Here is a 14,350-nt window from a genome sequence, read left to right on the forward strand (position 1 = left end):
GTTTTGATTATTTTAGATAATGAATTTTTTGAATTTGATCAGCTTTGTTAACTTTGTTTGCAAGCAATAAAGAAATTGGAAACAAGTCGCATTTGATAATAATTAATGAATTAATAACCAGTGTAAATGGAAGAGGATTTATTCCCTGATTAATTAGGAAAATCAAAACAGTGTAGTAAATAAAAGATGGTAAGATATAGCTGATTTTTGTTTTAAAAAAACGTAGACGACGATGGTGGGTGTCAAAACTTGATTGCATTTGCATACAATTGCACTCCCAATGAGATGGGGTTAGCATCCAAAAGTCGCCTTTTGTTATCCAAATGACATAGAGGTGAGACATAATCGGACTACAGTAGTCACGCCAAACCGTTTAATTTTTCACTAGACTTTATTTTTCCAATTGAAAATTTATTTCTCGTCGAAACAAAAAATTTACAATCTTTTTTTTTTTTTTTTGCCCTTGAAAATATAGTGATAGGATAAGCGGTCCCTACAAGTATTTTCTTTTTAATTTTATTTTTTTATTTAAAAAATTTTAAATAACGTTATTAATTTAATATAATTAATAAATGCTGTTATAATAAACTAATAAATAAATAAATATTTCATAATCAAATAATTAATTAAAATAAATAATTACATAAATAATAAAATAAATAAATATATAAATTCTAATATAATATTTTTAATAATATTTTTTCACTAAAATTCAATTTATTTCTTATTTTATATTAAATATATAATTTATCATTAATTTTAATATTATTATGACAATAATCAATTTTATCATTACAATTACTAAATTTTCTTCCATCGTTATTTTCAATTCATTGGAATCAATCTCACCCCGAAACGCCAGCTCATTATGCACATTCCTGCTGGTAGAAGAAGATAAAAAGTTCATAGATTAGATGGTAAGAAGACGAAAGAAGAGTTAGATTGTACCATTTTTGTACCCATATATGCAAATAACTCGTATCATCAAACATTTCTAAGTATGGAAAAGGGCAAAATCCATTGAGTCGGCGGTGTGTAAAATCAGTCATCAGTTTCCGAAGCCCTACAACCCATAAACCAATTGATGCCTGTCATCTTGGACCTTACTTTTTTTTTCTCATCTTCAAAAGAAAAATAAAAATAAAAGGTCAGAGTCAAATCCAGAAAAAGATTTAGATTTTTTTATGTGAAATTTATAAAATTTTTAATTAAAAATAATTAAATTAAAATTAAAATAATAAATTAAAAAAGTTTTATTATATAAATTAAATATATAAAATTAAAAAATTTTAATATATATTTTTAAATAAATATTTTTAATAAAAATATTAATAAAATTTTTATCATTAAATAAATATTAATTAAATTTAAATCATAAATAATATTTTTAATAAATTTTATATATTATTAATTTTTATTAATTTATTAATTTAAATTTTTTATTAAAATTTATTAAATTACTTTTAGAAAAAATTTTACAAGCATCACCCGAAAAATTTTATATATAAATTTTTTCCGTGAGACACATTGCATTTACATCTCTCTCCTCCCGCGTTCTCTTCTCGCGGCGACGTTGTTTATGCAAATGAGAAAAGGAGAAGCCAAACCAAATAAATGGAATCTAACCCACCACACAAACTACTTTCAAAATATTTTTAGTAATAATTAAATAAAAATAAAAATTATTTTATTTATTTAGGGAAAAAAAAAAAACCAACCTCGTTTATATACATTTCTCACACCCATCTCCGTCACTTTCTTTCACATTTTTAACTTTTTTTCTCGTTCCACGCCACCCCCTTCACCACATCTTCTCTCTTGCAAACCCCATATATATATATATATATATATATATATTCTCTTCATATCCATCTGTTTATCAAAAACTGGGCTCTTTTTCTTCCTTTTTTGTTTCGTTGGGTACTGATGGTCATGACGACGATGACGATGAAGGTGAAAGATGAGTGGGTTCGGGCGGCGATGATGGACGACAACGTGGTGGTGGAGCTGCTGGTAAGGCTCAAGAAAGCGCAGGCTGCTCCACCAGTTTCAAAATCTGCGGTGGCTGCACTTAAATGGGGGATACGTCAGCCCAGGTCTAGACCCATGTTGACGCGATGCGACCCTAAGAGAGATGGAGATTTCAACGTCAGCACTAGAGGTAGCCCTACCACACCTTTCTCTTGGAGCGGTGGTGGAGGCGCCAGCTCTCCTTCCGCCGCCGACGGTGTTGAGGAGACCAGTAGACACGTTCTTCTCCCTCCACCAACTGTATCTTCCAGATCTAAGGTTCTTTTCACTCACTCCCTCCCTCTCTCACTCTTTCTCGCTCGTTCGTATGAGATAAGGATTTGATCTTTTGCTGTGTCATACTTTGTTTGGGGGTTGACGGAAATGTCCCTGTGTGGCATGTCAAATTACGTGTCACAACCATCGTTTCGGATTTGAAGAAGCGATGACTTCGGCTTTGGCTTTGTCTTTGATTTTTCCTTTGTGTCCCGTCGACAACACATTCTTCGCTAACTCGATGAGTTTTTGTTTTTCTCATTCCTGTTTTCAGGTGAAATGACCATTTAACACCCTTTTTAATCTCCTTATCTACTGGTTCGTATCTTTTCTCTTGTCATGTAAAACGATGCTTTGGGTTTTCTGAATTGCATGGATTTCTCCGTTTCCAGCTGACGGAACTGCGCTTTCAAGAACTCACTGAGCTCAAATCTGGCCGTTTTTACGTTTCATCGTCTTCAAACTGAAAGGTTTTGGGTTTGATCTCTCCGACCATCGGTTTAATAGGATAATAATAAACAACATCAAACAGCCAGTGTCATATTTCTCTTTATTTGGACTAAAATGCCCTAATGTTTTTAAAGGATTTTACATTTTCACGTGAGGTCAGCACTATAAGCAGATCGGAAGTGCTTCACCTTTTGTTCTCGCCTCTTTACCGTTCACCTGTTATTCTTTTGTTGGCCTTTTATAGATTTGCCAAATCAACATTCCTTACCACATCCCCTTAGATTCTGTTTCCCAAGACCTTTTCAGTAAAGGACAATTTCATCAGGAGAAAAAAATATTCAGTACGCCATCCTTGCATCGTAAGAGCCAGGAAACTTCGCCGTAGAGGATCCCTCTTTTGTTTTGTTTTATTTTTTCTCTTTAAAAACACTTGGGGGGCATTTTAGTCATAATCTAACGTAAGTGACAGGTGGGGTCCATTGAAAGAAGGCTGTAGTTCTGCGTTTTGGGTTTGGTGTGATGTTGTTGGTAGTGGCGGATGGCTATATCATATAATCATATGCCCTTTCCGATTAGGTTCCGAAAACTGAAGAGAGAGAGATTATCAGGTGTGACGCGGATGCACGGAAATATGGGTGGTCTTCCCTCCCCATCACTATCTGTAACTGTACTTGTATTTGTATCGGTTTCCTCGTGTTTATCTACTCTTTTGTGGCCCTAGCCTTAACTTTTTCCGAGATTGGGATATCTTTAGCGTCTGGATCCCACGGTTGCTTAAACATTTATAATGGGTATCGGATGGATCATGGACCGTGTGATTTGGAAAAAAGAAAATGAAAGTGGGAAGTGAGATTTCTATTAGGTGTTGGGATGTCTAGGTTATACAGCTAGTGACCCAATATCTGACGGCCATGACAGAAAGCGTCAAGTGATGAAAGTCACCTGAGGTAGAGGTAGGAATAGAATAGAGAACGGCTTAAAGTTCTTCTTGTGCTAACATGCCTGCTAATGTGACGTGGCGTGTTAGTACTGGTTCACTTGGGTAAGACCTAAGAAGGAGCGGCTTTGTCAATACTAAAAAAAAAAAAAATTTGTAAGCCTCTTCAACACCCTGAGTTTGCCAGCTGTCCACCAAGAAGCTCTTTCAACGGCTGCATGTTTCTCGTCGTGACTTCGAGATATCTGAATTTTTTTGGTCCTTTTTTTAACAATGTAAGGAAGAAAGGATGGGATGGCCAATATGCCTAATGGGAAGCTGTAAATGTGACGTGTGAGTCACAGCGTCTGTTAAGTTCATGGCAATTTGGATAACGTCTATGCATGCATGTTTGAGGCTTCGGATGGGACCCCAACTTTTTAAACTTTAGTTGAGTGTTTATCCCCTTTGGAATTTTACTCTATTTTTTCCTCATCCCCTTTGGAATTTTACTCTATTTTTTCCTCATCTCATTCCCAAATATCTAATTGCATTTTTTTTTAATCTTCGAAAATATTTTGTTGGTTCTTGCCTTGGGCTTAAATTTATTGATTTATGATTGATTCGTTGATGGATGTTGCAGGGTATTGCTGCTAATGAAACCGCTATCACAACTACCAAGAGGTCAAGAAGAAAGAAGGTGACTAATCGAACTTTATGCTGCATGATTTTCCTGATGATGATTCATGCCTCATTGGTTGTTGGGATTGATTCCAGGATTTACTATATTCTGTACTTTTTCAACGGACTTTGAATTTGTTGTCATTTTTCAGACATTTGCTGAACTTAAGGGGGAGGAAAATCTGCTTTTAAAGGAAAGGGTTTATTTAAAAAAGGTTCGTTGAGGGTTCTTGATCATGGTGCTTTATTGAACTCATCCTGAGCTCCTGACTTGAATCAGTTGATCTTACAGTCATCTTCTATTTATTGAACAGGAGATAGCATCGATGCTCGCTACTTGTAAAGAACAGAGAGCCGGGAATGAGAACTTGAAAAGAATGAAGGTTAGCCAAACTGTTTCTGTAATAACTTCAGTATACTTATCTGGCAATTCATTAATCAATATCTTACTAATTTTAATCCTGTAATTGGCCAAAAATAATACTATAATTCATAGAAACCTATATTTATTGTTTAGAAATATTCTTCTATTGCCCTCTTTTTGATGTAAACTTGTATTGCAGCTTGATTTGAACTTGCACACTGCAAAGAACTTGAGTCTAATTGCTGTTGAACCCGAGAAAGTACCTTCTTGCCAACCCTGTCAGAGAGTATCCTCTTCTCTTGACTACATTCCCTCGATCTTGCCATCACATGCCCTGGATGATAGTAAACCGCCGTTAGATTCTTGCAGTCTAGACAAAGCTATATCTAGAGGGGAGACTTTTTTCTTACTGCCTGATCTAAATATGATGCCTGCGGAAGATGATTCAGGCACTGAGACTTTATATGGAACTAGCTGAAAAGATGAGTTGACTACCTTCCTTCTCGCAGCCAAAGGGTGTAGGAAAGTGGAGGGGACATGCTGGAAAAGAGTGACACTGGCCAAGGAGCTGTGTGCTAATGTAACTTCACTGAAACTCAGGCCAAGCAACAGATAAGTTGCCAACCCTTGAAGGGCAGAAGAAGCTCACGCTATACAGAGAAGATTTGAGGGTAGTGCCTGTAGATGGTAGAGATGATTCTTTTCATTGTGCAGGTAATTGCGTTCTTCCGAAATTCGTTGGGGTAAACCCTCACTACTTCTTGTTTCGGAATTTATGTGGAAATAATTGCCATTCTTTGTAGGTATAACCTGATGGCCTCCTTATGTAGGCTTCTTGAAACTAATTTCATTTTTCTGTTGTTACAAACACTGTTTCCGGTCCCTCCCGCCCCTTTCAATTATTCTGTTTAACTAGGGGAAGGAATTTGAGAAAGGACTTTCCAAAATCTTTGATGCTACTATTTCTTTATAATCTTCTTTACTAGTAATGAAATTTCTTCCAAAAAAAAAGGGGTAATGAAATTTCTTAAATGGACCAATTTTGCACCAATTCGACCATGTATCAAGAAGTTCTACCTTCGTATCAAAATGCTAGTACTTTCACAGACTCTTACCTCGATGAATTTATACCGTTCGAGTTTGTGTTTTCTAGCACCTGTCCGGCATATTTCCTTTGACTAGGTAAAAGAGTTCGTAGTTGAATGTTCAAAATGTATTGTTTCCATTAGCTTAATATCTTGATTCCCGATCCTAGTGATAAAGGGGGAAGGGGCTAACGAGTTATTCCGGTTTGATTTAGAAAAAACTTCAAGCTTAACTCATGAATCATTGATTTGAGTTGGAACTTAAGTTATTTGAGAAATGAGTTTAGTCGAGTAATTTAATAAAATCTTGTATTTCATATTTTTGACTGGACAGTATGAAAAGTTAAAATTTTTTTTATTTTTTAATAGATATAAATATAACAATAATAAACAAAAGTTCATATTTCATATCTCTGACTTGACGGTATGAATAGTTTAAAAAAAAAGTTGTCAGGTATTTTTTTAATATATATAAATAAATAATAAAAATAAAGTGTTTAATTTCAATTTTTTTTTAAATTTTACAAAATTTAGGCTCTGATTGTTTTATAAAAAAATGACTCTTAAAAAATAATTTTTAAAAAATATTTACATTTTTTAAATTAAAAGAGATTTTTTATTATTTAAATAAGTTAATGAAAAATATTTTTTACTGTTTGGTTGTTTCATGAAATTTTTTTTTTAAATAATATTAATATAACAATTACAATATTAAAAATTATTTATTATTAGAATATATTGAAATTATTTATTGTTAAAATTATTAATATTAAAAAATAATTATATTTTAATAATAATATTTAATATTAAAATATTATGTTAATATAAAAAATATTTAAAATAAAATTATTTATTATTCTTTATATTATTTAGTAATAATATTATTTATTAATATATTATTACAATATTTATTAATTAAATTAATAATATTTATTAATATAATATTATTTATGAATATATTATAATATTATTTTTTAATATCATTTATTAATATATTATATTAATAGTATATTATTTATAAGTAAAATTACATTCAAAAGCATTAATAAATAATCTATTCATAGCTTTTTTATAAAAAAAATATCTTTTTTTTTTAAATCTTAAGATAATTTAAAAAAAAAAAAAGATCTCATTTTTGATTGACTAAAAAATTATTTTCAGTTTATTAGTCAATTTTTTTATTAAATAAATATATAAAAAAATGAAAATTATATTTTAAAAGCCATGTTTTACGAAACAAATTGAATTTAACAAACGAAACTTGAATGATTCAATTAAATTACGAATAAAATTCAATTAAATTTAAATTTAATTTTGAACTTTGAATCAAATTGAGTTAAATTTAAGCTAAATTTCGAAGTAAGTCAACCAAAATTTGAGTTTGACAAACAAAGGAGTTTGACAAACACAACCAAAGATTTCTTTTGGGGCACCCTTTTTTTTTTTTTTTTTTTTCCCTTCCTAAACTTGGGACATTACGGCAATGGACGGCCTTCAATAGAAAGTAAAAGGTGCAGAGCAGAGACGATCTTTGGTAGAGGCCGATCGTATATGTAACTAAAATAAATAAATAAATAAACAAATAGAATAAAAAAACATCTTTTGAATAAACTCAACATATTTTTGACATTTTTTTGTCAACAAAATTGGTAAATTCATTGTAATTTTTGGTTGAATGATAATTTATTATATATATTAAGATCATATGATTGTTTAATTACATATATTAAGAATAATATATTTGATAACATTAATAATAATGCAATTATTTTTTCAAAATATGAAAATTCGTCATAGACAATTGTAATGATATAGCAATACATTGTTTTAAATTTTTTGTTATAATTTTTTATATATTAAAAGTGAATTTTTTTAAAAAACAATTATGAATCTATCACTTATATTGAGGCCAATGAAATTTAGATATTAAATTGCATGCTAATTAGAAAAAAAGCACTTGGTATGTATTATAATGGAAAAAAAAGGTCAAATTTAACAATGTATTAGATTTGGGGTTTCATATTTATCACTTTACTTTTTTGTTTTTTACAAATTTACCACCTTATTTCATTTTTTATGCAATTTTAATCACTTTATTGATGAAAATAAAAATATTTTATTTAAATTATAAAATATTCCATTAAGAGTTTCACTAGATTTGGTCCTCTTGGTTTTAATTTTCTTGCCCTAGTTGTTGTTCCACTTTTTTGTTTACTCTAGTTCTGTCTTAGCATTGGCCTTGCCAGCATTATTGTTTCCATTTCTGGTACATGATTTTTTTATTTTATTTTTAACCTTTATACTTGTGCTTTAGGTTTAATTTTCGGTATTTTGTTGATATGTGACAGCTTTTCCAATTCTCAATTTGTCTATTATTGTTCAACGTTGCTAAGCATTTATTTACCAATTTGGCAAAAATTTTTTTTTTAGATTGTTTAGATAAAACGAATAAAAAGGCTGTAGGCATGACTCAATTGCAGATTCAATTTGATTTTTCAAGATCTTCTATAGAGTATTTTTTTTACTAAAAACTTTGAAAATACTTGAAACAAATAAAGAAAAAAAAACCATTAAATATATTATTATCATATAATTAGCGTATTTTTTGGATTTTTTTAATTTAATAATTATTTGTATTATCCTTATTGAAATTTGATATAAAATATTTTTATTTTTTATATAATAAAAATTAAAGAAATAATTAAAAATTTTAATAAGTCTTTTTAATTTAGATGAATATATACGGGATTAAAATTAGAAAAAAAATATAGTAAAATTATAAAATTGTAAAAAAATAAATATGAAACCTCCAAATTTAATACTTTTTCTTATTATATAATGTGGATATTCAAAGTATTTTTTGGATTATATCACCTTAGTTTGTCTTTAACGCATGTTTTTCAATCTAGAAAAGAGAATAATTCCAAATTCCAGAAGGTGTCTTTGTGGGTCCTTACAATTCCATGTCCCTACTATACCAGACTGCTGCAAGCTTAGACTACGAATCTACGATTAGGCTGCTTGATCCCTGCAAACCTAAGTCCATCAGTGCCTCCCTACAATTTCCTTCATTTAACTCCCCCCGATAAAAAAAAAAAAAAAAATCAAATTGTGTGGTAAGTGTTTTGCTCTATCAATTTTTAAATTTTAGTTTTTTTTTTAATTATAATTCATTTGAATTTAATTTTTATTTTATTTTAATTTAATAATTAAAATTTAATCATTAATTTCATTTAATTTTTTCATTAAAAATACTATCATAACATTTAATCTACTTACGTTGATTAAAATAATATGATATTTGATTAATTCAAATGAAGCATCAATCATTTGCTCAGTCATAATTTTTTTTATTTAAAGAACAAATTTTAAATTTGTTTTTTTTTTTTAAATAAAAAAAATTAATTCAATATATCTCTTTCTCTTAATCTTTTCCTCCCATCATGAATTACAAAATATAAACTTAACCCAACTGCTTCGAATTTAAAATAATCTAAATTAGAATTTATGTGAATCCAAAATAATTCAAAGTCAAATAGATTTAAATTCAAATTAACTCTGTGCAAAATGACCCAACCTAACTGTCATTTTGCCATCTCTAATCATGTGCAACCTCCCCACAACTCAACTAGCTAATTCCAAGTTAGAATACCATCTCACCACGAATTTGAAATAGGTTGTAGCACTTAATGTGCAAAAGCAATATAATTGAAATTTATCCTGCACTGTTAATATATTCATCAAGGCAAGGGGAAGCTGGAAATAATAGATATCTTGATTTAGAGGAAAAACAAAACAAGCATAAGGACAGATTTGATTGATTAATCAGTACTAACAAACTCAACATTTCATGACAAAAGTGATGGACCATCCTTATCACCCCCGGTAACTACTGAGAGACAAAGGTATGTTACTGGTCTGATACAGTCGTACTGATTGATGAGGAATCTTTCTATGAACCATTTGTATCCAATTTGCATCAGCACTGATCGAAAGCACAAAAACTTAACCCACAGGAACAAACCCCAAGCGAAAATTTTTGCCCTTGGCTACTTCTACCTAACCTTTAAAACTCCAAGCAAGAGGGAGTTCCCCAATGCCAACCCCGCACAGTGGGGAAAGGGCTTAGTTGTTGTTGTTGTTGTGGGGAATTCCCCAATAAATAGCTTGGCAACAACCATCAAGTATGCTGGACCGATATCATGTTGAATGTTTCAATTTTTCTGCAACAAGCTCGATACACCGGTACAAAACCAGCTCAACTGGGTTCAGAGCACATATAGTGTCAACTGCAGGTTGATCATTATTGCTCTTATTCTCTGCTACAATGCCTGTCACAAGCATTCGAAGAGGTAGGAGCCATTCATTGTAGGCCTTCTGCAAATTATTCTTGTACAGCACTCTAGTGTAGTTGGTTTTTCCTGTTCCATTTGCCACCAAGTCAAAAACAAAGAACATTACGGTGATGAGGCACCATTGCGAACTCCACTGACTTAGACAGTAAATATCAAATAATAGAGTAGACAAATCTAAGATGGCCTACAGACCAGGATCTGAGTCTTGGGACTGAGATCTATGAGAAAAGGCATTTATTGTACTCATGATCGGATTTCATTGCTTAAAACATCATATAGCATTGTTTATGTAGTTTGCTGACGGATGGTGAAAGCTGCACTTAGTGAATGTGTCATAACTATTATAAAATCAAACTCCAGGGCCTCAACCCATATGCATAAATATAAAGGCTAAACTTAGTAAAACACATTAGCACGGAGGTACTATGTTAACAGGCAGACAACAAAGAAACGCACTGCAAGATAAGTTCTCATCTTCAATAAACCAGTAAATTAAGTTTTACCTGATGATTCTGTCATCAATACAAATCTGTACAGGTTAAGGGCAGATAGAACCTACATGATAATGAATCTGTTAAATACAGAAGATGCCAAGCAAGGTATTGACACAGGAGCCATTCAATAAAACCGTAAAATGAGAAACAGTAGAAAATAAACAGCACAATCCAAGCAAGACAACAATACAATAACCATTTAAGTGCCCTAAGCGAATATAAATTCAATAATTTAAACATCAACAGGCAAAAGATGCAAAGAAATACCACATCGCCATTCTCTGGAAGGATTGGAGGTCCTCCCTTCACAGGCCTCAAAACTGACTCGATTAACTCAAGGATGCTTGTACTCCAAAATAATGTATTTTGACAGGCTTTATTGTCAGCCTTTAGGACTTCATTTTCCCCTATTAATGTTCTCAGGGTACTTTCTCTGTGCATTTCCCCTCTAACAAGATCTAGAAGAATTGCAGCCTACACATAGTTGGAGGAACTAATTTAGTTAATATATCCTCAACTATAATACATCAAATGATAGAGCATGTACACTGGATTTTACCATAGAGGAAGAGTCACTATTTGTTATTAGAGCTTTTAAAATGTCAAATCTCTGAGAATCTGGAATATCAGCCAGAACCTGATATTTGTAACAAATCAGTAAGCAATCGTGGATACTGAAGTTAGGAACTTGGTAAAATAATATATTTCAACAATATGGTCACTTGATTGAGGAACTATAGTACATAAAATCCTCACCCTTTTGAGTACTTCAAAGGCATTTTTCCTTAGCACTGTATCTGATGTATATATGATAATCATTGTAACAGCCTGCAATGTTCATTTTGACCATCAGACTGATAGAGAGTAACAGAGTGCAAAACGTGATGTATAAAAACAAGGTGAAAAGAGACTACCTGCAAAGCAGAAAAAAGGCTGGTCATGTAAAGAGAGCAATCATTATGCTCATCATCTAAATCCTTAGATATATCTCCACTTGTTATACAAAGCAAGAAATCAACAGCATATCTCTTAAATTTCCATGGAAGATCAACAGATGAGAATATGTGCTTTAACATGCCAATTGCTTGCCATCTTTTCATCTGGTTATTTTTAAGTTCTGTCTTAACAGCACTCAAATCCTCTTTTGCAGCCCTAGCAACCTCATCATGCATTTGCGCCCAAATCACTGTATCAATAAACAATGAAAATCTATGCATGTCAAAGAAACAGGTAACATTTTCCATGACTGATGATGTCAGATGAGGGAAAACATCAATAAGATCAGGAAAATTTGCTCCAACACAAACCTGAAAGTGATGCACCAAGATAGACATGGGATGACAAAATCATACAATCATCTTCATCCTCTGCGCATTTCACGATTATGCATCAAAATACACATGTTAGAGAAATGATAAGAACAAAAGAAGGTGGAGACCATATTTTATCTTGTAATTGTTTAGGAAACAATAATGATAAAGTTAACATAGCAACTAATGAACTTTACCTCCAATAACAATGCGAGATATTGTGTCAATATCAGACCCAGTTATTAAACCAAGATAGGATACACCACAATATGGAAGGAAGCATGCCAATCGTGATGCAAAGAGAAGATGAGTGGGGCTAACTGAAACCATTGCCTACGCATCATGGGTGCATCTTAAAACCAACAACAACAAACATACAAATGTAAAAGAAAAAAAGGGATCGAGAGATCAATAATGGAAGTCAACCGATCCCAAAAGACAAGCAGATTTAAAAGCATAGTGAATATTGGAAATTAAATCACTCTAATATCTATCGAAACAATAAACACCCAACCTAGAACTTTGGTTCAAAATAAGAGCACCAACCGAGATTTGCAGTACGTATAGACCAAGAAGAGCTCGAAGCTTTTCATTTACTCCATCCTCCTGTTATAAGGAATAGCAAAGAATTATCAGGACCTAACAGAGAAAAACATCAACAATCTCAAATATAGCCTAATATGAAGTCAAACATTGCATACTAGTTTCGTAGAAACTGCCCGTATGCAGTGAGCAATTTTGACAACTCTGTCAAACAAAGTCTCCAGTTCTGTATCTTCATAATCTGATTCTGAAGAAATAGCCTTCACAACTTTAACAATAACCGGCACTGCAACTTTAATTTGTTCAAAATGACGCCTCCGAGTGGCAAGAAAGACTGAAACAAGAAAAGAACATTCATCCAATATTAGAAACAACAGTTCATAAATCAAAAAAGAAAATCATTCTTTGAACTTTACAGATGAATATGGCTGAATACCTTCTGAAAGTCCACCTATAAGAGGGGAAACATAAGCGGCAGCTTTGACTGTCTTATTTGGGGAATCTAATGCCTAATCCATTAAAATTGAAAATTAACAAATAATTATAACCATCAGTTGATAGAAAATTAAGAAAAAAATAAACACAGACCTCGCAAAGAATCGAAAGCATGTCGCGAGGACTACATGTTTTTATGAATCGATCAATAATGCGATCAGCAATCTCCAAACACTCAGGCGAAACTCCTGAAAATTTTGAAACTGACTTTGGCAACTCAAATGAAAGCGCATCGATAATCTCCTGTGAAATAATCCATTAATTTCACAATTAAGCTTAATAAATAAACATTGTTGATAAATACATTAATAAGGGCCTTATAATAACGTCATAAAACCTGATCCAGAGAGGGCGAGCACAAAAAATTATAAATTTCAGATAAAATTGCGAGTGCATTCGCTTTTGCAACTTCGTTTTCTGGCTCCGAAACGGTGGCGTCTGATACGGAATCGAGGAAGTTGACGAGCTCTGAGACTGAGGTTTGAGATTGACTTAGGTCACCGTCGACGATTGACTACAAAAACGTGCCGGAAATTAACTATTCTAAAATAAACGAATAGGATTTTTCTGGATATTTATAAAGGGGAAATGTATGACCCTTGTTTTACTGCTTACCTTGGAGCAGGAAGTTAGAGTTTGTTGGAGTTGAAGAAGGAGGGGATTAGCAAAAGAGGATCCGTCAAGCTCTGTCTTCTCTGCTGACATGGTGTCCTTTAAACGCTGAGTTCCGGCGTTTCTACTCGACTCTCGGTGAACTGAGTTACTGAGTTTGATTGCTACAGAGGCAAAACCTGCCGGGCTCTGTTTCCTTATGCCGTTAGTAAATGGAAAAATGAAAGTGCCTCGCTAACTTTAGACATTTTGAAATAGGTTAACAGCATCTTGATTTTAAGAAAATGCTCAAGATTTATTTGAATTGCAAAAATTTTTTAGGTAATATATGAATTATAAATATGTTAATTAATGTGATATTTATTTTAATGTATAAATAATTTTTTAAATATTATATTAATTAATATATTTATTGTTTATATATTATATTTTAAAGATTAAATATAATATTAACCGTTCCACTATAATTTATAAAATTTTTAAAATTAAAAATTTAGTTGTTTTTATTATTTTTATACTAAGTATTCAAATTTTAGCTGCATGAAAATAATTAATTCATTTTACTAAGAAGATTATGAGTTTATTTTAAGCTTGAGATTACATAATATAATTTAATCAACATTTATAAAATATATAAAAGTTGTACTTAAAGTCTTTCATGCTGGAATTTGGTGGACAACTACTTAAAGTCTTAAAAACAAATTTACGGGTAAATTTGGGTAAATTTTGAAAAGAATGGGTGGGTTGAAACACAACCGG

The 14,350-nt window shown here is 31.7% G+C and overlaps 2 protein-coding genes across 2 annotated transcripts; one reads left to right on the top strand and one right to left on the bottom strand.

The window, feature by feature from the left end:
- The first annotated feature begins 1,603 nt into the window (after window positions 1-1,603).
- On the top strand, window positions 1,604-5,644 carry LOC111302862 (uncharacterized). The gene is made up of 5 exons (XM_089741927.1): window positions 1,604-2,289; window positions 4,296-4,352; window positions 4,486-4,548; window positions 4,648-4,716; window positions 4,897-5,644. The coding sequence occupies exons 1-5, from the start codon at window positions 1,927-1,929 to the stop codon at window positions 5,173-5,175; spliced, it is 831 nt and encodes a 276-aa protein (XP_089598053.1). The 5' UTR covers window positions 1,604-1,926; the 3' UTR covers window positions 5,176-5,644.
- Window positions 5,645-9,560: 3,916 nt separating this feature from the next.
- ALF4 (aberrant root formation protein) lies at window positions 9,561-13,858 on the bottom strand. Its single transcript, XM_022898733.2, has 14 exons — window positions 13,595-13,858; window positions 13,317-13,493; window positions 13,073-13,222; window positions 12,921-12,993; window positions 12,643-12,818; window positions 12,488-12,547; window positions 12,139-12,274; window positions 11,939-11,998; window positions 11,546-11,817; window positions 11,388-11,459; window positions 11,191-11,268; window positions 10,899-11,105; window positions 10,641-10,692; window positions 9,561-10,203 (listed from the first exon to the last, which is right to left on the bottom strand). The coding sequence occupies exons 1-14, from the start codon at window positions 13,682-13,684 to the stop codon at window positions 9,983-9,985; spliced, it is 1,824 nt and encodes a 607-aa protein (XP_022754468.2). The 5' UTR covers window positions 13,685-13,858; the 3' UTR covers window positions 9,561-9,982.
- Between the last annotated feature and the right edge of the window lie 492 nt (window positions 13,859-14,350).

Source organism: Durio zibethinus, chromosome 13, assembly GCF_047325235.1.
Source record: "Durio zibethinus cultivar Kanyao isolate XHJ-2024 chromosome 13, ASM4732523v1, whole genome shotgun sequence".
Taxonomy (NCBI): Eukaryota; Viridiplantae; Streptophyta; class Magnoliopsida; order Malvales; family Malvaceae; genus Durio; species Durio zibethinus.

Bases quoted from the DNA above. Each gene is read 5' to 3' on its own strand.
- LOC111302862 (XM_089741927.1), top strand. From the start codon at position 1,927: ATGGTCATGACGACGATGACGATGAAGGTGAAAGATGAGTGGGTTCGG. The intron at 4,353-4,485 runs GTGACTAATCGA...GTCATTTTTCAG, and splicing joins AGAGGTCAAGAAGAAAGAAG to ACATTTGCTGAACTTAAGGG. The intron at 4,549-4,647 runs GTTCGTTGAGGG...TTTATTGAACAG, and splicing joins AAAGGGTTTATTTAAAAAAG to GAGATAGCATCGATGCTCGC.
- ALF4 (XM_022898733.2), bottom strand. From the start codon at position 13,684: ATGTCAGCAGAGAAGACAGAGCTTGACGGATCCTCTTTTGCTAATCCC. The intron at 13,494-13,594 runs GTAAGCAGTAAA...ACGTTTTTGTAG, and splicing joins CTCTAACTTCCTGCTCCAAG to TCAATCGTCGACGGTGACCT. The intron at 11,460-11,545 runs GTAGTCTCTTTT...TGAACATTGCAG, and splicing joins GCCTTTTTTCTGCTTTGCAG to GCTGTTACAATGATTATCAT.